This window comes from Pocillopora verrucosa, chromosome 3 (genome assembly GCF_036669915.1).
Source record: "Pocillopora verrucosa isolate sample1 chromosome 3, ASM3666991v2, whole genome shotgun sequence".
In the NCBI taxonomy this organism is placed as follows: Eukaryota; Metazoa; Cnidaria; class Anthozoa; order Scleractinia; family Pocilloporidae; genus Pocillopora; species Pocillopora verrucosa.
The window spans coordinates 30897932-30919074 of record NC_089314.1 but is presented as its reverse complement, the minus strand read 5'-3'; the positions used below and the strand labels follow the sequence as shown (position 1 = coordinate 30919074).

General features: G+C 37.9%; 2 protein-coding genes across 2 annotated transcripts; one reads left to right on the top strand and one right to left on the bottom strand.

Moving 5' to 3' along the window:
• The first annotated feature begins 217 nt into the window (after positions 1 to 217).
• Positions 218 to 7244, top strand: LOC131787805 (lysosomal phospholipase A and acyltransferase-like). Its single transcript, XM_066162955.1, has 5 exons — positions 218 to 350; positions 1425 to 1581; positions 2650 to 2867; positions 3635 to 3981; positions 5136 to 7244. The coding sequence occupies exons 1-5, from the start codon at positions 275 to 277 to the stop codon at positions 5538 to 5540; spliced, it is 1203 nt and encodes a 400-aa protein (XP_066019052.1). The 5' UTR covers positions 218 to 274; the 3' UTR covers positions 5541 to 7244.
• Positions 7245 to 7959: 715 nt separating this feature from the next.
• On the bottom strand, positions 7960 to 20849 carry LOC131787802 (uncharacterized). Its single transcript, XM_066163652.1, has 11 exons — positions 20477 to 20849; positions 19324 to 19415; positions 16637 to 19025; positions 16061 to 16366; positions 14908 to 15127; positions 14227 to 14319; positions 13971 to 14062; positions 11173 to 12651; positions 10597 to 10890; positions 10034 to 10235; positions 7960 to 9653 (listed from the first exon to the last, which is right to left on the bottom strand). Exons 1-11 carry the CDS (start codon positions 20841 to 20843, stop codon positions 9584 to 9586), a joined length of 5604 nt encoding a protein of 1867 aa, XP_066019749.1. The 5' UTR covers positions 20844 to 20849; the 3' UTR covers positions 7960 to 9583.
• Between the last annotated feature and the right edge of the window lie 294 nt (positions 20850 to 21143).

Here is a 21143-nt window from a genome sequence, read left to right as displayed (position 1 = left end):
TCCCTTCCGGCACAAGAGTATGTGCAGTTCATCTTTCGTTAATTATTATTAGATTCACTTTTTGCTGATAACTCACCTACTCAATTTACTAGTATTTTAGTCGCTTCGGTGAAAGAAGGGCGCATCATGGGACCTTTTGAAAAGGAGCTAAAATGAGCAAGGGGGGAGTATGCGGAGGAGTGTCAATTGATTTAGCCGCTGGCTCTTTGTACCCTAGACTCAAATTATTCAGAGAGTTTACGGCGAGAGCCCGTGCTGGCCGTTGGCCAAAGCGATGTTGTTCTTTACGGTGTTAGTTTTCCTTCTCGGAGATTTTGCCTTGATTGAAGCAAAGGTACCAATAGTTATTGGTAAGTAGTGTACTAATCAACTTTGTGGGTGGTCTTATTTATTTACAACGATGCTCTCTTTGAAGGCGGTAATCGACTCTGATAAATTACTGTACTCGCGACTCGCCGTGTATTTCTTTGCTCGCGATCCAAGATCATTTCCTCAATAACTCCCATATAATTTATAACTAACAGTCTAACTGCTTTATATTTCGGCAACGGAAATAGCGAGTAGGGTAATGAGTAAAATCTGATTGCTTAGCTTGAAATCTGGTGAAACTCGAATTCATTAAAGATGTTGCGTAAGCAGTATTTACAAATTATGCAGACAATCTACAAGTAAGCGAATAGCCCTCAATGAAATGTCGCGTTCACCGCAGGAAGATCGATTAACAGTGTTGTTTATTTTTGCCTTGCGAGTCTTCGTCTATTGCGCGATTTGTTGGTAAGGATACCTTTCTTGGTAAGATTTCTGAAGATTTTCGCATAACATGCATCATTCTTCATAGCGAAACTCATATATTACACTGGGGACTTGAGTCTAATATGGAGTTATTCAAAAGTGTTCCCTAGTAATTCATAATTGCTTTGTGAATAACATTCTCGTGTGTTTTACAATACATTTGGATATAATTTTCTATTTTGCCATTTTATGCTGTAGAAATTGTAACAGGTGAAGTGTTAACAGCATTATCACCATCATCTTGTTTTGTAAAATTATCGAATTTTGTTGGTTTGGTCTCACACGTAGTGTGTTTACATCGCACCTGTTTATTGGTTTTATAACTATTAAATTTTTCTAAAATCATACCAGTCTGCACTGCACATCTGTATGTCAATCACATTGAATTGATCATGAATTGACTTTTAATTTACTTAATTACATATTGCTGTATAATTCTTTTTCTGGCCATGCTATCTGTTGCAAAGTAAACCTTGAATTGAACAACCCACTCCAACAATTTCATTCAAGTGTATTTTTTCATCAGTCACCAATGACTATTGATGATTTCTCATGAGGTGAGGAGCTAGCACTGCTAACGGCATCTCGGTTTTACAAGTATAATCATCCTGGACTTCTTGTTTATTATGCAGTTCCAGGAGATGGAGGTAGTCAACTCCAGGCCCGTATTAACAAGTCAACAGTACCACACTTGTGGTGTGAAAAAACTTCAAGTTCCTGGTTTGACTTGTGGCTTAGCATAGAGTCAATGTTGCCAGGAGCTATTGGATGTTGGGCAGACAACATAAGGTAAGCTTTATTCACTTCTTTCACGTGCTGGGCTAACATGTGAGATTTCACCAAATATATTTCAACATCTGTCACGAAAAACCAAGATAAATTTTTTAATCCAGTGCTGAGTTCAAAATGTACCACTTTTGTAATGCTATTTATTCATATGACACTTGTGACATAGATGATCCCTGCTGTTTGTAACACACATCTCATGTGTACCTGGTGGTTGCCTTGCTCACCGCTGAGTTCCCTTCTCTTAATGATATAGTATAAGAGCATGGAATCCAAAAAAATTGGTTTTATTCCTTAAAGGCACTCAGTTTTTTTTGTCCCAAACTTCTGATAGGTTGACTATTTAGATTTAATTGTAGGTACAACAGCAACTCTTGATCATCTGTTAAAGTTACACAATGAAACCTGTACTAAGCTTACACCAAACTCTTGCTATTTTCAACTTAATACCAACGATATGCTTGATCCAGATTTAGTTATTTAACAGTGGCAATTCACTGTTAGACCCCACTTAGCATGGTGCAAGTAATAAACAATCAGGTTGTTATGGGTGGTAAGAATAACATTACAGCAATGGATCTATTGAAAATATAGAATATTTATCTTTAACTGTAAAAAGATAATAAATGAAACTTTAAGCTGTTCTAGCCTTATACAGGCAACAGAAGTGCTCCTTTTGGGTAACAATATGATTCAAGTGCAATGTGGTGTTTATAAGCACAAGCAAATTTTTCGAAGACAACAAAACTGCATGAGCCTATAGGGCAAGTGCAATGTGTAGTCAACATGATTTTTGTGTGCAATTTGGTGTTTTTAAGCACAAGCAAATTTTTCAAAGACAACAAAAGTACATGAGCCCATAGGGTAAGTGCAGTTTGTAGTCTTTAAAATATTTATAAGTGCTTACTCATACCAAATCGCAATCATGTTATTACTTGTTAATAATGTACATGAAAAAACATAGCAGAAATTCAAGACAGTGACCCAAAAGTTTTTTAATTTATGCCTGTATCTATACTTGTGCTGACTTTCCAAGAGTCACACAATTATGTTGAATTTATTTTCCTTAAGGCTTGCCTTTAATGAAACATCTCAAAGGATGGGCAATGCACCTGGAGTTGAGGTAAAAGTTCCATATTTTGGAACAACCAAAGGTGTTTCCTATTTGGATCCTTCTCTTTATCATCCAGGAGAGTATTTTGCTGAAATGGTGGCTGCTCTGGAAAACATTGGATTTGAGGAGAATATATCACTGCGAGCTGCACCATTTGACTTCAGATATGCACCAAGTAAGTACACTGACTTTGAAACTTATGTGATTGTTTCTTAATTATTCTGACTTATTTGATGAACCAATACTCTCTAACACAGTTTCAGTGAACAACACCTCTGTGCTCAAATCATAGTTTCTACAGTAAATTGCTGTCTTGTATATCAGTTGCTGTATCTTGAGAAAACTGCAAGCTCTGTTCTTTTAACAGTACAAAACAATGTTTAATTGATTACATTCATTGGTTGCTGTGGTTTTTCCTAGCCACTGACTTTTGCCATGTACAGGAGTTTGACTTGTAGAATACAGGAAAGTCGATTTAGTGAAATACATCAGACCCTGTTGTTCAAATGTTGTTTAGCACTAACCTTAGGTTAAATGTTTATCCAGGTTTCTTTATTAATTTGTTCAAAAGCCTTTTGGAGATAATTTTCTATATTTTCTTTCTAGAACATCCAATAATCAAATTCTAAATGCTCTATTAGATCTGAAATCAGATGTCACATTAACCCTGGGTTATTGTAACCCAGCTTTAAACCACCAGGCCCTGTATGTTACCCAATGTTTAAGTACCTACTAGATAGAGTGCAGCAGGAGAATGGGAGAATTATTTATCAGTCATATCAAGAATTAAAGGACACTAGTGGCCTTTCTTATTATCATTATTAACAAATTCAAATTATTGAACTAAGCATATGACAAATGTATTTTTCATCTTGACCTGAACACCTAAATTTTTAAGTTTCCAGCCTCTCATTAACTTCTTGATTGAACAATTTATTTCAGATTCTGCTCTGGAATACTTTGCCAACTTGAAAGCTCTAATAGAAGACACATACTTGAAAAACAATAAGACACAAATTGTTTTGCTGTCTCACAGCTTGGGATGTCCGTATACTCATCACTTTCTCTACAACATGTCTCAGGAATGGAAGGACACACACATAAGGGCTTGGGTAACTATTGCTGGGGCATGGGCTGGTTCAGCCAAGCTAATGCGTATATATGCTTCAGGAACCAACCTTGGTTTTCCAGATGTTGTTCTTGAGCCACTGAACCTCAGGCCAGTTTTACGAACTTATGAGAGCTCTGCATTTTTGATGCCCAGTAAAGATTTTTGGTCTGCAGAGGAGGTGAGTGCAGAGTTGGTACAAGTTATTTAAACTGCAGCTTACCATTAATGACAAAATAACTGGTATCTTTGTTATCAGGCATTACTGTGATAAAGTCTAATTGAGCATCCAGGTGATCCACTGGGCATCAGAGCTTAAGGGAACAAACCACAAATCAAGTAGAATTCTCTCACTAAATTTGGATCGGCCTGTGCTATTTTTATCAACCCATTATTCTCTCAGTGTAATGCATTCATATGCATAAGTTAGAACTTTGGAGAAACCGGGAAAGCAAACAGAATGCACATTAAATTTTCATCTTCTCCAATAAACAAGCTCTAATGAAAGTAGGCCATTTAAGTAACTTATTTTCAAAGAAAAAAGCAATTGATGTATGTCAAATTTAAACTCAAAAATCAAGATAAAAGATAAAATTCCTGACTTTTTTGCATATATGCAAACATTCTTGCGGATTGGGGAAAGCATCTCTTATGCAAGCCACACAGCACAGACAGTTCAGTGGCCAATGGGAAGGAGAACATTCTACTGTTACTAGGCACTAAACTCCTACGTTTTACCATGAAAACCCTTCACAAGGTGCCCAGGAAGACTGTGTGTGAGAAATTGAAAATATCCAATGGGACAAATAGAGAATTACAGAGAAAGTGATTGTAAATTAATTCATCTCTTTTGTCACCTTTTTCCTCCAAACTTGTGTTTGTTTAGTAGTTGTAGACATTACTGTCAAGGAAAATTTACTCTTTTAGAGTATGTAGAAGCTCTAGATAGTTTGGTGGGGCTTTGTAAATGTAATTTCATGGAAGTGAGAGATGTTTTTCAGTGACACAGTACAGGCAATTCACAGTGCTCTTAACTTGAGTTTCACTGTTACCTTTCTTCCTGCCTTTAGTTCCAAGTTTCATTTATTTAACAGCATCTGATTTTAGTATCAAGTTGGAAGGTCACCTTTGGGTTCAGAACCTGTTCAGAATACTCAAAATTGTTTTTTCTTTTTTGTTCGAGAACCAACTCTGCCTGTATTGCAGACTGAAAAAATGTCATCATTCACTTTCACCAAGTGTTACATTAATGTGTCATGAAAATTGCAACATTCTATGTGTGACTCTCTTGTGCATAAAATTACTGCTCTTTACATCCTTGTCTTTCCTCCACAGATCATTGTTCAAACAGCCAATCTAAACTACTCATTAGGAAACTTAGAGAAATTTTTTCATGACATTCACTATCCAGATGCCATTAACATAAGTCGACAGGTTCCACCTATCTGGATCAATGACCCACCCAATGTACCTTTGTATTGCCTGTATGGCACAGGAGTACCAACACCTGAAAAGTTTGTTTATGGAGCAGATGAGTTTCCTGATACATTTCCTAAGACATTGTTCGGAGATGGAGATGGGACTGTAAACATTCGCAGCCTAAAGGCTTGTCAGAGCTTTGTGGGTAAACAGAAACAGAAAGTAGTTACTAAGTCATTTTCAAATGCAGACCACATGGGTATCATTGGTGACATAAGGGTGATTGAATTTGTGAAGAATCTCGTTAGTTCATTGGATTGATCGTGCAATTGGTTTTCTTTTTATCTGAGATTTTCCTGCGCTGTCAACACAAACATGTGCATGATCTGTATATATTTTAGCGAAATTTAAGTTATTGCAAATACTTGCCGAGATATGCCAAAGCCCTTATGGAAATAGTGTATCTCTCCACAAGTACTTTACAAGGCCTTTTTACAAAACGGTAGCCTAATAACGAAAATTTGTTGTAACACTTAAATAGAAACATCTTTCATGTTTATATTTATCGCCAATATTAAAAGGTGAAGGTGTCTTGAAAACGATGATCTACAAGTGGCTCCGAAGTACTTTTAAGCTCTTTCAACATGACCAAGTCTTCAAGGTTTTGCAGTGAGAAAAAATTCGGTGTTGGTTTTTCAGTCCTGTTGGAGAGCGTTTGTAGTGGAAACATTGTCAACTCTTTTCAAGTTTCTCATTATGCGTTAAATGCAATATTGTTCCAGATTGCATTTAAGGTATAGGGAAATATGTTTTAGAATTATTGAATACAATCTAACCTAGCAAAAACAGCATTATCGTTTCATCCATAGTTTCTTTACTGCACTTATCATTATTTCCTAGTTAAATTTTTTTTTTACATTACGCTCTAATTACACTTTATTTAGTGACAGCTAGTTTTGAGTGGTTAAGAATTAAAAATGTTTTTTTGGACGTTATAAAAGTCGGAAAAAAAACCTATCACAGAGCATTTTTCAGTGCTTGATGAGTCTTGCAGGGGTGTCTTCATTATAACAGCGTGAATCCTTTGTTTCCAAATCTCCGTGTGGTTCTGCCAATAACTATTTTAATTTCTCAACATTTATCGTGAAGTTACAACCAGTACTTTTTGCCTTTTTCTTTTCTTGCTTGATTGAACCAGTGACACCCTAATGATAACATCTTGAAGAGCTGCATTATCCCCTCAGTCAAACAACTTCTCAGCTCAAATGCCATACTTAAGTTATTTGGTACCGTAGGACTGTTCGTCACATAAAAGACAATCTGCGTACCTTACAACTGATGGTCAAGTATCCACTTAGCAATACTTAACAAAATTGACTGTTTTTCAAAACAGAGATCGATTGGACCGTGGAGGTAAAGTATCGCCTTCTCTCGCATCGTGGTTACAGTTATTGAGTGGGTTTCCTTTACTGTCAGTTCTTCTTCCGTTCAATTCAATTTTATAGATACCCGATGCCCCAACGATGACAGGTCTCTTAGATTCAGCGGAATCAGTATGTGAACCTCTTGCTGCGAAAATCGACGAGCTGTAAAATGTTTACACTATTTTCCAAAATTAAGTAAAAGTAACTTAATTAGAGTTGAAAACTAACGCGCGCTCGTACTTGAGCGTGGGCGCATTTCCTGTGCAGCGGATTTTTTTTTCATGCACTTTCCTTTTGGACGGAGCGTTGAAGTTATTAATATTGTAATTAACGTAAATACATCGCTAGTCTAGCCTGCACAGCTGTTTAGTGCGTTACCTTGGAACCAGATTCAGAGAAATAACCTTTCACCGTCAATAATTTGAGTGGATGAGTGATAAGTTTTGATCAGTGTAAATATCGATCAAAAATTTGTGTTGCGGGATACTTTAAGTGTTATCACAGTTATGTTACCAAGCATGTTTATGTTGTATAGTTTTAGAGCTCTCGTATATGAACCAGATCATTCAAACTGCAATTATAGATAGGAACATAAAGGTTGGCCACGATGAACATTTTTTTATTTTTGTATATCGCCATGAGCGCCAGACGATTAATCACAGGTTAATAGGCATGAATTTTTATATTTCTTTACACTTATTGGTCACATGAAAGTGTTTTGTTTTTGTCAATTTCAAACAATCTAACATAATCTTATGTATAATTTTCAGTCGACTAATTCGTATTTGGCAGCAATACCCACATGTCTCGGGAGGTGTTTCTGATTGTCTCCTTAGATCTTATACTATCTGCAATGCATTCCTCAGAATAGGGACCGCCGACCATAAGACGCACATGCTTCTCACCAATGACTTTACAGAAGCCTCCACAGAGCATACGCATAAAAAATGTTCCTTTTTTTTAAAAACAGACTTTGGTAAATGCACTATGCCGGTGTTTATGCACTATCAATACACAGTCAGAACGTTCTGTGTCCAATGCACGGTTGAGAGCACGTCAATCAATCCTATACGTCGCATATAGGTTAACATGTGTGTGTGCATTCTGAGTTCAAAAGGATTTTACATCAGTAACTGGCGACAAACACGTTTCTCGATCAATTTGGATTGATCAAGCACTGTTCAATTTACAAACTAAGGATTGCAATTTGTTGTTTGCTGAAGAGCTTTTTGAAAACCGGAAAAATCGTCAAAAGTTGGAATAGGGACGTAAACATTGGGTGCGAAATGTCCGTTCGTACCTGCTATGAACTCATGAACAGTTAAACCCAAATTTTTATTTTCAAAGAAACTCAGACGTACCTGTTTGCGACCTTTTTCCGAGTCTTACGGACATTTTTATGTAATCTGTCATCTATATCTGTGCAGACACTAGATAACATAACGTTCAGTTGTTAAAGAGGCCAAGGTCCAGGCCTTTGCCACTCAGAATCTATAGTTTCTTCCCTCGGAATTTAACACAGAAGTTATTTTATTTACGGGCAGCTGAGCCTCCCAAACACTTTCCCCACATTTCTTACCGCAGTTTCCACGCTTCCTGATTTCTATGGAAGGATGTCGTCTTTATAACTTGCTTATTTTAATCAGACTTACGGCAAGGGAGATCACTAGATGTGAAACAGTTGAAATAATTTTTGATAGTTTCGATGAGAGCATACTGCAAATAAAAAAATTCCACTTTTCGCGTGGCCTTTACGCAACTGAGGAATGTGGGGTATGACTAATACGAATGGCTTTCTAAGTAGCAGGGAAACTCAAAATTTTGTGACGGAATAGTAACTACCTTCAGCGCTAGCAGACAAAGTGGATTGACTCCAGCAGTCCATGAAAGCTATGTATTAGATTTATTGAAATAGTATGTAAGACTACACTAGAGAAAGATATTTTTTTTCGTCTTGTCACGAGTGTGACAAAGAAATAATTCTGAGTCCCCCCATCTTTCTTAATCTACTTACAAAACATGACGCTAAAGCCAGTGCTGGTCCCACCAGTATACAGGACACGTGTCATATTTGAACTTCGTAATGGGCCTTGCTCACCATCGAGTCTCTGTGGCTAAGTGGCAGAGCATCAGAGCGCAGAATCCACGGTCTAAGGTCTGATTCCCCGTGGGGACTCAGGAGTTTTTCTTTGTCGCATGCTCGTGACAAGACGATAAAACATCTTTCTCTATTTCTTTACCGAACTCAAAACTTATGATCTTTCTTATTCTACTTGCAATAGGCTCATTTGCGTTTGTATAGGATATCATATGGTTAATACATAGTAATAAAGTTCTTGCATGGGTAGCTGTACGTAATCAAAGTACCAGTTCAGTTCACTCTTATGAGCCACCCCAATCTTAGCCAGATTGAACTACACGATATGAGTGCAAGGACTGAAATACATTGCATGCATGACCGATGTATGTAAAATCATCGTCAAATATTATTCTAGCTTCAACTTTTTGAATCTCGGTTTGACCTTGCATGACATGTAATCCTACTATAGAGATCATGTTCTCTGGTCGATTATTTGATTATTTTGCCATTTTTTTAAAAATGGCAATGAAGCCGTGTTTAATTATTTACAGAAGAACTTATCCTTACTCCAGCAAATGGAAAATTTTCGTTGAAGCATTATAGAACTATTATTTAGCATGCAGAATAGTAAGAAATACGAAGAGTCGATTGATTTTGTGTAACTGAAGGCATCATTAGAAAAAACCACGTCACAATCGATGTATCTGAATCATGAACGCTTGATCGTATTTAAAGTTCGTGACTGGCGCTAAATCAGTTTTGATCTCCTCAGATTGAACCATTCTTATTTCCATTCTAGTTACCCTCTCCGATCTCATGAAGAGTTTCGTGAAGTGGCCTGTTCAGTTCAGTGGCTTGCATTATTTTACACCCTTTAATGCCAACTGATTCTTCAGTCGATCAAGATATCCTGAGTCGGGATAACCGCACCTAAAGAAATGGAAACAAAAAGGACCGTCTTTGACCTCTGGATGCACTATTAGTAAAGCAGATGATTTTCATCTACCGAACAGATTTGTTGCATATACTTTGCAGTTTGATTTTCAGACTAGTCTCTATGAAGAGGAAGTATTGGTGCTAAATGGTGGCACTCCACATAGCAGCTGTACTGAGAGTATTCAATCGACGAGGGAAAAAAGGTATTGGATTAAATCTAGCAAAAAGTATCGAAGATAAAAATAATCGGTTTTTTCAATTGTTTCCTTCTGCGCTTCTCTAAAGTAACCAGACAAATAACGAAACAGAGTTGAGTCATCAATCGACATTCGTTTATAAAGAAACAAACAAAGGCATCTTAGACTTAGACTCACTTAAATGGGCCACCACTGCGACTTGTTTTCAGTTCAATGTCATTAAACAGGATGGTGTTGTCTGCTCCGATGGTAAATAACAGTCGTGCGTCAAACGCTCTCCTCAGAAGTTCACACAATGTTTGTCCCTCTTGGTTTCTTGGCAGATATGCTGAGCAGAATAAACCCAAATAAGGAACCCCAGGATTTGGGTGCTCTTCACCTACAATACAAATTTCATACAGCTAAACAAATTAGCTCCGTTTCTTTTTCTTAGCAAAAGAATACACGAAAAATCAATAAATAGATTAATAGATATATAAACAACTAAATGAAAATATAATGAAACAACCAGGTAATCAAAATATTTTCAATAATCTTACGGTGGCATGAGTGTACTTTAGAAACTGTAGAAATTAAACGGCTATAATGAATCATGATACTGTTACTCTGTTTTTGCAAATAAAATTTGGCTGAATAGCTTTGAAAAATTGGCTCGAGTTAAGCGGTTTGCCTATCGTGTTATACAGAGGTTAAGTCCTGTCTTCAGCACTAGGAAAATCATTCATAGTCATTTAACATACCTTGGATTCCTCTGTCGAAGTTAAAACCAAGCACTATGGTTTCAAAGGCTTCGTACCCTGGGAGAGAGGGTCCTGAGTCTCTCCTACAGGTCATATGTCCAGTCGGTTGATTTCCAAGGAATAAAACTTTTCGTTTGCAAATATAGCAGAAGATATCATATTCGCCGAGTAGCTTCTCTTTACATCCCTTGCAATATTTGCAGTGTCCACACTGTAACTGGAAAAATGGAACTACATTATAATAGCAGACTTGGCAGGTTTTTCCCTCCTCGATCAGGCCGAACGGCTGGTGATCTGAAATTTGTAAGAGGCAGATTGAAGTTTGAATAAATCATCAAATGCATGTTGCCACTTCAGAAATCAGAGTTAGTGAAATTTGGGTAATTGAAGAGGTTGCAAATTTACGCAAATTTGTGTGCAGTTATCATTCTAACTAGGGATAACAGAGTGAAAGTAATGTCAATAAGTAAACTGAGAAATAAATAATTAGATAAATGAGTGAAAGGGGAGATAATGAATTAATCAATCATTCAGTGAATCAATCGATCGATGAACAATAACTCTATTAGCGAATACCTTTCAGTTTTCGTATTTTTTTTTCCACTTTTAACTGGAACGGACTTCCTTTGATAGGTTCATCTGCAACGCGCACTGACACGTTGAAATCTCCAGCAGTTCCAGGTTTGTATGATACTGTGTAGCAGCCATTGTTTGAGTCTGTTACGTTGACCTGTAAGGCTGTTCCCATCTGAAGTGATGTAATGTCAACAAGGATTTCATCTATTTCACTGTGAGTTTTACTACCACGTGAGTCTTTTGTGATGACTGTAAACTCACAATCTTCACCTTGAGTTCCTTCGGTGAGTCCCGCACCCTCTGCCTCTGATAACGAAGGTACAGTTTTGGTTGTCATCACTTTCCCTGGAGATTCTTTCAAGGAGAACAAATCATTTGAGACATACTTGACTTCGGAGCAATTTGGTTTCATGTTTACATCAGAAGGCCTAGAAAGTTCCTTAAACCGTTGCTCAAGTATTTCTTCCACGTTTAAGATCTCCGGTAGATTATTTCGTCGAAGTATGTCGTTGCAAAATTCCAAACCGCTCTTTATTTCCGTCAGTCTTTCGTCCATTCGGAATACAGCATTTGAAAATTCAGCTTCAAAAACATCTTTTTGGCTGATGAGTTGTTCCGTGACGCTTGATTCGTGCTGTCGAATTAACGCTATGTTGCGTTCAGCGACTCGATGCACTTCGTCTTTCGCTTTTTCGATGCTTTTGCTCATTCTCACCGTTTGTGCTTTTAGGAATTCTTTTTCCTTTCGTAGTTTAGAGCCATTTGCCAGAACGTCTCCCATTTTGACCTCGATTTCTGATCTCTTCTTGTCCAGTCCTTTGTCAATGGACACGAAGTTGTGATCTCGGTGTTCCAAGATGGCGCAGTCACGACAAATGCATGTTACACACTGATCGCAGTAAAATCTAACTTTTTTTTTGTGTTCTTTACAAACGTTCAGTTTCCGAGCGTAATCTTGTGCGTCGCTAGACACAAAATTTCCAATTTCTTTGACGTGATGGCCACTAAGCACTTTCAATTTTTTATGAGCCATGGAGCATTCTTCACATAGGAAGCAATTGCAATCCGAGCAATAAAACTTCAGGGACCTTTGTTGGTCGCAGTTTCCGCACTGTGGCGAGTCTTCTCGTCCCTTTCCGCGGTAAGCCTCAACAATTCCCACCATCTGCTTGTAAAATAGATTTGATGGAAGGCTGCTGATGTTGTTGTTGGGACATTCGGTGATTTGACGGCATGTCGGACAACTTAACTGCTTTCCACCCTGTTGTCGTAACCACCGTTCCAGACATGATTTACAGAAAGTATGGAGACATTTGAGTATTTTGGGCTCGTTGTTCTGGTCAAATTGTTCTTGGCAAACGCAACATTCTAATTCTTTTCTGACATCATCGAAGAAACTTCGACATTGAGCAGCCATGGCTACTAGAACGAAGGTATAGTCCGACGCGGAAGTGTATATTTGTGCCCAGGCCACCTTGGCTTAACATGTGGAGTGATCATTGGGATCAGATTGATCTTAGAGGGCTTTTTAAAATTATCTAACTAATTGGTTTATTGGTGGCAAGAGTATAGTTTTCAATCGTGTTTTAGCTTTTCACATAAACGGAATCCTTTTTAGAATTCTCGGAAAGTTATGTACTTTGGGTGCGGTAAGATTGTGTTATAAGGATTCAGTCAGCCATTCTGAAAAAAAAAAAAATTTGCCAACTATGTGTACCCTTCTTGAAATGTAGTTCTGTAATACCAATATACTCTTGGTGATACTCTTCCCATGCTTAATTTCCTTTCGGGAATCACGTGGGGAAAAATATTTCAGGGACTGGACTTTCTAAGCGTACTCCTTTTGATCGACCAAAAATGACGGGATGTTAAATACTCTTTTTGCAAGATATTAGGTGTCATTTCAAATGAACGAATCCCAATAAACGATAAAGGCAGTAAACTACATGGAATCGCCTAAATTTGACAGGCAATAGGATTTAAGCTGCAGTTGACCTTTTCAGATTGTTCTGGATGTTTCCTTTAAGCAAAAAAAGGATCAGGCCTTTTTCAATATTATAACTTTACTTAGTAATTCGAATTGTGTTGTTTCGAGTTTCGTTATGGTTCACAGTTCTGCTATCTGCTATAGCACACCACAAGAAAGAGAACGAATATAAATTAATTAGAAGTTCACAAAAGGCGGCTCATAACATGTACATACAGGAACCCAGAGCAGCGTACTGACTCAAAGCACAAACTCAACCTTTAGTTTACAGTTGAAACCACACTTTACTGTGATAAGAGATAAAACATTTAAGTAAGTTTGCTATGCCAGCAAGGTGCGTCCACTAAAATTGACAACAGTCTAAAGAAACTGTTGGTGAAAAAGCTAAGTGAGCTGAAAAATACATACTTTCGCTCATTACGTTCATCAATTTAAATTTACAATATGATTTTGCAAAAGGGAACAGGACTAATTATTGTAACTGAGGCGCACATATTGAGAATTAAAGGATAAGTTTTAAAGTACTGGCGCCAACTTACTGAATCCTTTATGAAAAAGAATACTAATACAAAAACCCTGTAAGCTGATACAAACTAGAAATTGGTATCACGATCAATTAAGAACATATGAATATATGCATACCGTCATTTTATCACTAAAGAGGACTTCAAGGTTAATTTGAGGCTCTATTGGCACATCGGCACAAATTTGCATCAATACCTAATGTTCTGTCACACGTGACATCAAAACTACTCGTTTTTCTCACTTTTCTTTCTGTCAGGTGAAATACATTATCAAAACCTTGACTGACCTGTTAAAACTTTTGATGGTGTTAACAAAATCCAAAAATGTTTATCAAAAACTTCTTTCTTGTAATTCACAATCAAGTCCTCTTTAGCTAAGCTTGCAAAACAGGAAATGGCTTGGGTTTGAATCCTCATAAGAAACTATTTAGTTTTCTTTGTCCTAAGCTCGAGGCAAAATATTCAACATCTTCGTCTACGATTTAAAATCATATCTCAAAACCAAGTTAGGTAGTACTGAGAGCATGTGACGTTCCCCTGAACTAAACAAAAGTTTGACGATGCAGTGGTGTAATGCCCTTGTCAGCAAGTTGTTTCTTCACTCGATCAAGGTAGCTTGGATCTGGATAACCGCACCTGCAAAAGTATACATTAAAAAGTGAGTTTTTCCACGATAACGTTGAAGATGGAAAACTCGAAACTCGGTAGTGTGCATCTAGAAGGAGATAAGAAAAGAAAAAAAGTAGGAAAGGGTCGGTAAATGAGAGCAAATATAACTTAACCCTTACTTCTCGGGGTTGATGGATCATGAGTGAATTCTTACGATATCATTGTATAGTCAAAAAGACATATGGTCAAGACAAAGACAAAAATTAATACGGGGATATCGTTCGATATGGCACGAAATGCCCAGAAATTCTTGTAAGGTGGAATACATTATTAAACATATTGATAGTCAGAGTAAGGAAGAAGAGCAAATAGGGAACATCACTAATGTCTCAGATCTAACATCCGAAATTATTGGGAAACAAAAAATTAATAGGAAGATCTCTTTCGGCAGTATAGGTATGTATTACCTGACTATAACGTCAAAAATGAAAATAGTAGAGCGAATATTTCGGGAAATGAATTGTGTGTTCCCGAAACCAATGACGAGCTTGTTTCAGAAATGTACGTTTAGAACGCGTAAGTCAGTAAGTTTTACAGTTGGAAAAGCTAACTTACTTGGCTGGACCACCGATTGGACTTGTTTTCAGTTCGATATCGTTCAACACAATCTTGTTATTCTCCCCAGTAGTAGGACTTCTTCCGATAGTAAATATCAGACGTCCATTAAATGCCCGTCTCAGCAGGTTACACACCTCTAATCCAGCGGGGTTATTTGGAAGGTAGGCCGAGCAGAAAAGTTCACTGAAACGCTCTCCTGGATTAGTGTGGTCTGGACCTATAATAAGCGTATGTGAAAACTTTAAATCTTAAAACAACTTTGTTGCTCTCACTGAAGAACTTAGTCCACATATTAAGACGTGCACCCTACAAATCCGTAAAAATAATGACATTGATAATAATATTATAATGATAATAAAAGTAGTGCTAATAGTGATAATAATAATAATAATAATAATAATAATAATAATACGTTAGCTCGAGAAAACCGAGTTGACACGCGTTTTGTTGACCACAAAGCCAAGAAAGTACTCATGGTGGAAATGAGCTGCCATTGAGTGGACAACCGCGCGAAGAAAGACATGGGCCGCTGAGACTGGAGTTATCAAGACTATGCCCAGGGTACAAGGTCACTAAGCTCAATTTTATCATAGATGTGCTGGGCGGGTGGTCCAAAGATCTGGAGAAGGAGATGACATGCATCTTTGGAAAAGCAGGAAAGCAAGTTTTGGAAATAATGCTGAAAGCAGTACTAAGCACCACTCTGAACATAAGCAGACTGTTCAAAATCACGACTGCATAAAAATTGCAACTTTTTATTAAAACGTTTAGAGAATAGAATAGAGAACTTCATTTATGCATTCATAATTTTTTAGACCTTTTATGTTAGAATTTCTGTTTGGCAGATTGATCACCCAGTCACTTTTTATGCACCAATAAGTTTTCACTGCATAGGATAATTGCCACTACTACTAGGTAATACTACTACAACTATTACTAATAATAAAAACTAATAATAATAATGGTTTATCAAGTGTATATTTATTGCACATGACTCTTCACCTGTTAACTACAACCCGCTAACAATGATGATAAATAGAAATTATAATTTATGGATATGTATATGAATAGATAAATAGAACATAATCGCTAGCAATAAACCTACCCTTAAAAAAATTAAAAGGATTATAAAGTTCTAAATCAATCCTACCTTGAATTCCTCCTTGAAAGTTAAAGGTTAGGACAACGATTCCACACCCCTCGTAACCTGGTAGCGAATGTTGTGAATCAGTTCTCCAAGCCATGTATCCAACAGGCTGGTTTCCAGGAAACAGCTTCTCTTGTGAACACTGTGGACAAATACCTATCTTCTCAATAACACAGCTGATACAGTTTTTGCAAAAGTAATGACCACATTGACGTCCGTAAACAGGATTTCGGTGCTGATTCATACATAGGGCGCAGTCTCGAAAGCTCATGTCAGGCTGTTTAGTCATCTTGAGGAGTAATGCCGGATCTAAAGTAACGAAAAAAGATATGCGATATGTTTAATAACTGCAGATTGAAAATAACAAGTTGATACAAGTTGTGGTTTGGGCGTGTCACACGAAAAACCAAATTCGTTGCCAAAAGATATAAAGAGACAACGAAGCAAACTTAGCAAGCTACCCAGATTGTTGTAACTAAACTTTTTATTGTTCTTATCTTACCCCCAGCTTGGTTTTGGGTCACTCAATTTGATGTTATAAAACATTCAAGATTTTATTCAGTATGGTAGTTTGCTTACCTGGGCCAGCGCGTCTGCCAGATGCGTGGATATCACCACCCCCAGGATCTTGTCTCTCTTGTATTGTTTGTCGACCACTGATGTCTAACGATTGCCCAGATGCCAATGCATTTTGTGGCTGGGTTACATCGTTTTGTTTTTCGTCAGATATTGATTGTTCAACCTCCATGTCCATTTCTGCGTCGCGCTGTTCGTCTTCAGGTCTGTGGATATGCGTATTCTCGTCGTTTTGGGGTTGTTTACCACCGCTCAATGATTCCTCAGTGGATCCGTCGCAATTTCTATTTGGGTCTGTCATGCTACCATTGTGACTCAGTTTAAAACCAGAAATTTCCTCTTGGTTTGAGTTCGGACGTCTTGCAGGTGGCTCTTCTTCCTCACTTTGATTTCTAGGAGTTAAAGTTTGGTTTCCAGACTCGTCTACCTCTTTACCTGTTTCTTTGTCCGTTGGTGAAGGATGATTGGCATTTGAATCCTCACTGACTGCCTCACTAACTGCCTCACCAAGACGTTTGCCTTCTTCCGTCACAGCCATACCAGATGAAAATGCATTAGTACTATCGTTACCGACGTTGGTGTCATGCTCAATGTTCCAGGTATCAGCTTCTGCCTTTGGTTTTCCTTTTTCACCTAGTTTATCTGGAAAACGAATTGCAAGATGGCTTTTTCCTTTACCCATAGATGGTTTCGATGTGGTGTTTGCGCTTTCTTCTTTTGAAATTTCTGGAGTTTTTGAGCCTTGTTCACTGTCAACGCCATGTGTTGGAATTTCCACGTTTAGTGCTTCGATGCCCGTTGATGTATGTAATTCACTCTTGTTATCTTCTTCAAAGGCTTTCGAAATCTGGTCAGATGGATGGCTGTTGCCCTTGTTCGGTTGATCTCCCTGTGGAAATTTAGCCTCGTTATTTTCCTTCGCATGGCCTTCGTGTGAATCCTCGCTCCTTGTTTCTGATGGCAACGGCGGCTTGTTGACATTGGAGCTAATGTTGGAGGGACTCTGTGGCTCTCCCTCGTTGCGTACTGTGTTTGTTTGAGTCGTCACTTGAGAGGTGTAACGTTTCAAAAACTCTTCGTAAAAGACATTGATTGTTTCGTCGTCAATAATGACGATGCGAATTTCACGAAGAGTACTGAATTCGGCTTCAATGCTGCAGCTGAATTCTTCCACTGCTGCAAACATCACTTGAGCGCAAATATCCTTTGGCATGCCAAAAATACCAGAGCTGATGGGCGGTAATGCAATTGAACAGAGCTCCAATTGTGCTGCAAGACAGAGGCTTTTAATGCACGCAAGGCGAAGAAGAGAAACGCGTCTGTCTTTGTCAAAATCATCCCACCTTGGACCAACCGTGTGAATAACAAATTTGCAAGGAAGGGTGCCGGCCCCTGTATGAACGGCGTCGCCTACTCTCAGTGGACATCTACTTCTCTGTGCCATTACTCCATCGGATTCTTCTTGTATTATGCGGCCACCTTTCCGTACTATCGCTGCTGCCACACCACCACCATGCGAAAGCCACTCATTGGCTGCATTGACAATAGCGTCCACGATTTCGTCAGTGATATCACTTTGGTACAAGGAGAGCTTCACTCCATTCATCAGATCTTGGCTGAGTACTTGTGCTGAGGGTGTATTCTGGAAACTTCTGCTCTTTGTATTTCTCAGACCGCGCCTTGTACCTTTACGGTTACCTGGCAGCAGTCCAAGGGTTTTTTTCAAGGTTTGCACTGCAACAGAAATGTTTGTTTCCTCCGCATAGACGACCAACTTGTTTTCTTTCATCTCAATAACCACATTATTTTCAGCTTCCAAATTACGGATATCCTCGGTGGCAAGTTCCCTGCTATCGGAAGGTTCTAATTCAATTTCCTCTCGGCGCGTCTTTGGATATAAGTCCTGATAAAGACTTATGAACTCCTCGCTTCCTTTATGGCAAGTTTCACTAGCTGTTGTGGCTGGGCATATCTGAACTAGATTAGCATTTTCCTCCCAAATAATATTTACGCCATGTACATCTTTTATCTCTTTAAGTCTGGTCTCATAAACCCGATGTAGAAGCTTCATGATTAGAGGCTGCACCTCGAAACTGTCGAAATCATTATTGGCAGCTTCTATTTCAGAGGTTTCTGAAAAGTTTATCTTGCGATCGGCATGTTGGTTTTCCCCCACACGTCCTTCGGAACCTCCTTTCAAAATGTCTCGAAGGAGATTGTGTGCGGTGTTAATTTGGTCGAACGTTCCAACGAGATAATGGTCCTTAGAATCAGGCCTGCTACTGCATTCAACTTTTGCGTTATTCTTCATGACTTTCAGTGCGTTGTGCGATGTCTCGAGCGATATATTGAACTTACTGAAGTCAACACGAGCCTTCACCCTCTGAAACACCTATGGAAATTCAAAGGAATCGTAAGAATCACTAGAATTAGAATACTGTGACGTAATTGGTAAGAAATATATAAGATTATAATAGTAAATTGGAGTACTTTGGACAGAAAAAAAATTCACAACTGTTTGAAATGATTCATATTTTGATAGGTAGATGATGATAATGAACTGAAAGGAAGAAATTCCAGAATAAAAGAGCTTGAAAATATCAGGTTTTAACTTGGTTAAGACAAGTATGTCTTAGTTTTCTTCAAATTATGGCTAAGATCACATCACGCTCTCTGATATTCATTTTTACCTCCACTGGATAATCTGGAACAAATCGGGAAACCTTTAACTGTGGTGATGATTCCTCAATTGTGTGGGACTCCTGCAACACTGTTGCCATGACTGTGCATGAAAAAAATTGTTATTATTATGATAGTTATAACAGTAATTATAAAAAAAAACAATAAAAAAAGGAGAATTAATAACACAATTAGCTTATAGTGGAACAGTTTATACCTTGCAGAAAAGCAGTAGGTGGCATTTTATCTGGGTTTTTTTAGCGGTTTTGCAAAAGGTCTTATGATTGAATGCAACTCTCTCTTCTTCCCTTACTTTACATATTAAGTACAACGTTGAATGTAAAATACATACTTTCCATGTCATGTTTTTAAGTATTTTATCACACAGTTTTAAAATATTTCAATACATTATGTAAAAAGCAAGACTTCTTCAAGACTAAAACAACAAATATGTTTCAAAAAAGATCAAGTTACTCCAGGTTTCGATTCTTCATGGGGTCTCAGAATTTTCCTTTGTTCCACACTTGTGACAAGACATAAAAACATAAATCTCCAGATTTAGTTGTTACTAATTATATAAATGAAACTGCAGTATTAAATGGGATTGGATTTTGAAACAAATAATTCTATGTCCTCTTGATCTTAATTTTGTACACTCATATGTATTCAAAGCAGTTCTACTGATTTAAAGTAAATGGTTTTTTTTATTCCACAAGCATCATGGTGTACTTAATGTGAGAGAGATGTAAAAGAGGACAGCTCATACTTTTTGTTGGGTGATTGCACAACATGAAGGACTATAATAAAACTGTTATTTCAAGTTGACACAGATATTAAACCTAAACACTTTATAAACAAAATAGTGCAGGTTTATTGACAGCAGTGTTTCTGACACTGCATCATTTTTAGCATACTCCCCCCCCCCATTTTATAGCCTGACTTAATTACATTTCAATCACTTTTCTCCCTTGTATACAGATACTTTGAATATTTCGATTCATACAATAACGCTAAATTCCCGAGTCTGCTCATTTCTCTCGTTTTCTTTCGCCTGAGCATGAAACTATATAGAGGATTGAATTAGATTTTCATAGTGGCAAAAATTTTCCCCCCCTTACGTTGACACGAACAATAGTGTACCTAAAACAGAAAAATTACGCAAACCTTCGCTTTTTTCGAAAGTGATAACGGCTATTCCATCCTTGGAAACGTGTATACGATCGATTTCTCCTCCGCCATTTCCTGCCTTCTGGAAATGTATGACGACCGACTCAGCCGAAGTCGTCGTCGGTATTTTTGAGACCACAATACTCCTTTTCGCCTCTTCTTCGCTCATAAGCAGCAAATTAAGTTCATTTTTCTTTCTTCGGACGTCAATGATAATGGGGGACATTTTGGAAAAATCAAGCCCATATGAACTTGACTCAAGAATGGAAACCTTCGAGGAAGCTTTCGGTTCTTGGAAAGAGAATGAGGGAGCCTGGTACAAAGTCGATTTAGACGGAAGTGGTCGACCGAGTTTTATATCCATGGACTTTTAATCCAACTTAATGGCTGGAGAAGCCCTCCCGCTCTGACTTGAAACTGACTCACAGCCCTTGGGTCTCCGAGGATAGTCCAACTTATCATCAAAAGCTTGCCAAAGCTCTGATGATTTTTTGAAAAGGGACGTTTTACCCGGCTGTGTCCCCGCACTAATATACAACAGCTTCTTTAAAATGATTCAAAATAACAAGGGATTTCTCGGAACCCCCCTTAAGACTTCCGCTTTCGGTTTCCTAGAAATCGCCTATTGTTGTGGTTGATCTTCAGGTTCTCGATATTCATCAGA

What these genes read in the sequence shown, in the direction of transcription:
- LOC131787805 (XM_066162955.1), top strand. Translation starts at nt 275, where the DNA reads ATGTTGTTCTTTACGGTGTTAGTTTTCCTTCTCGGAGATTTTGCCTTG. An exon ending in TGTTGGGCAGACAACATAAG is followed by an intron (nt 1,582 to 2,649) that starts GTAAGCTTTATT and finishes ATTTTCCTTAAG; the next exon opens with GCTTGCCTTTAATGAAACAT. An exon ending in TGACTTCAGATATGCACCAA is followed by an intron (nt 2,868 to 3,634) that starts GTAAGTACACTG and finishes AATTTATTTCAG; the next exon opens with ATTCTGCTCTGGAATACTTT.
- LOC131787802 (XM_066163652.1), bottom strand. Translation starts at nt 20,843, where the DNA reads ATGGATATAAAACTCGGTCGACCACTTCCGTCTAAATCGACTTTGTAC. An exon ending in CACTTTCGAAAAAAGCGAAG is followed by an intron (nt 19,416 to 20,476) that starts GTTTGCGTAATT and finishes TTTCATGCACAG; the next exon opens with TCATGGCAACAGTGTTGCAG. An exon ending in ACCATCAAAAGTTTTAACAG is followed by an intron (nt 12,652 to 13,970) that starts GTCAGTCAAGGT and finishes CCACATGTTAAG; the next exon opens with CCAAGGTGGCCTGGGCACAA.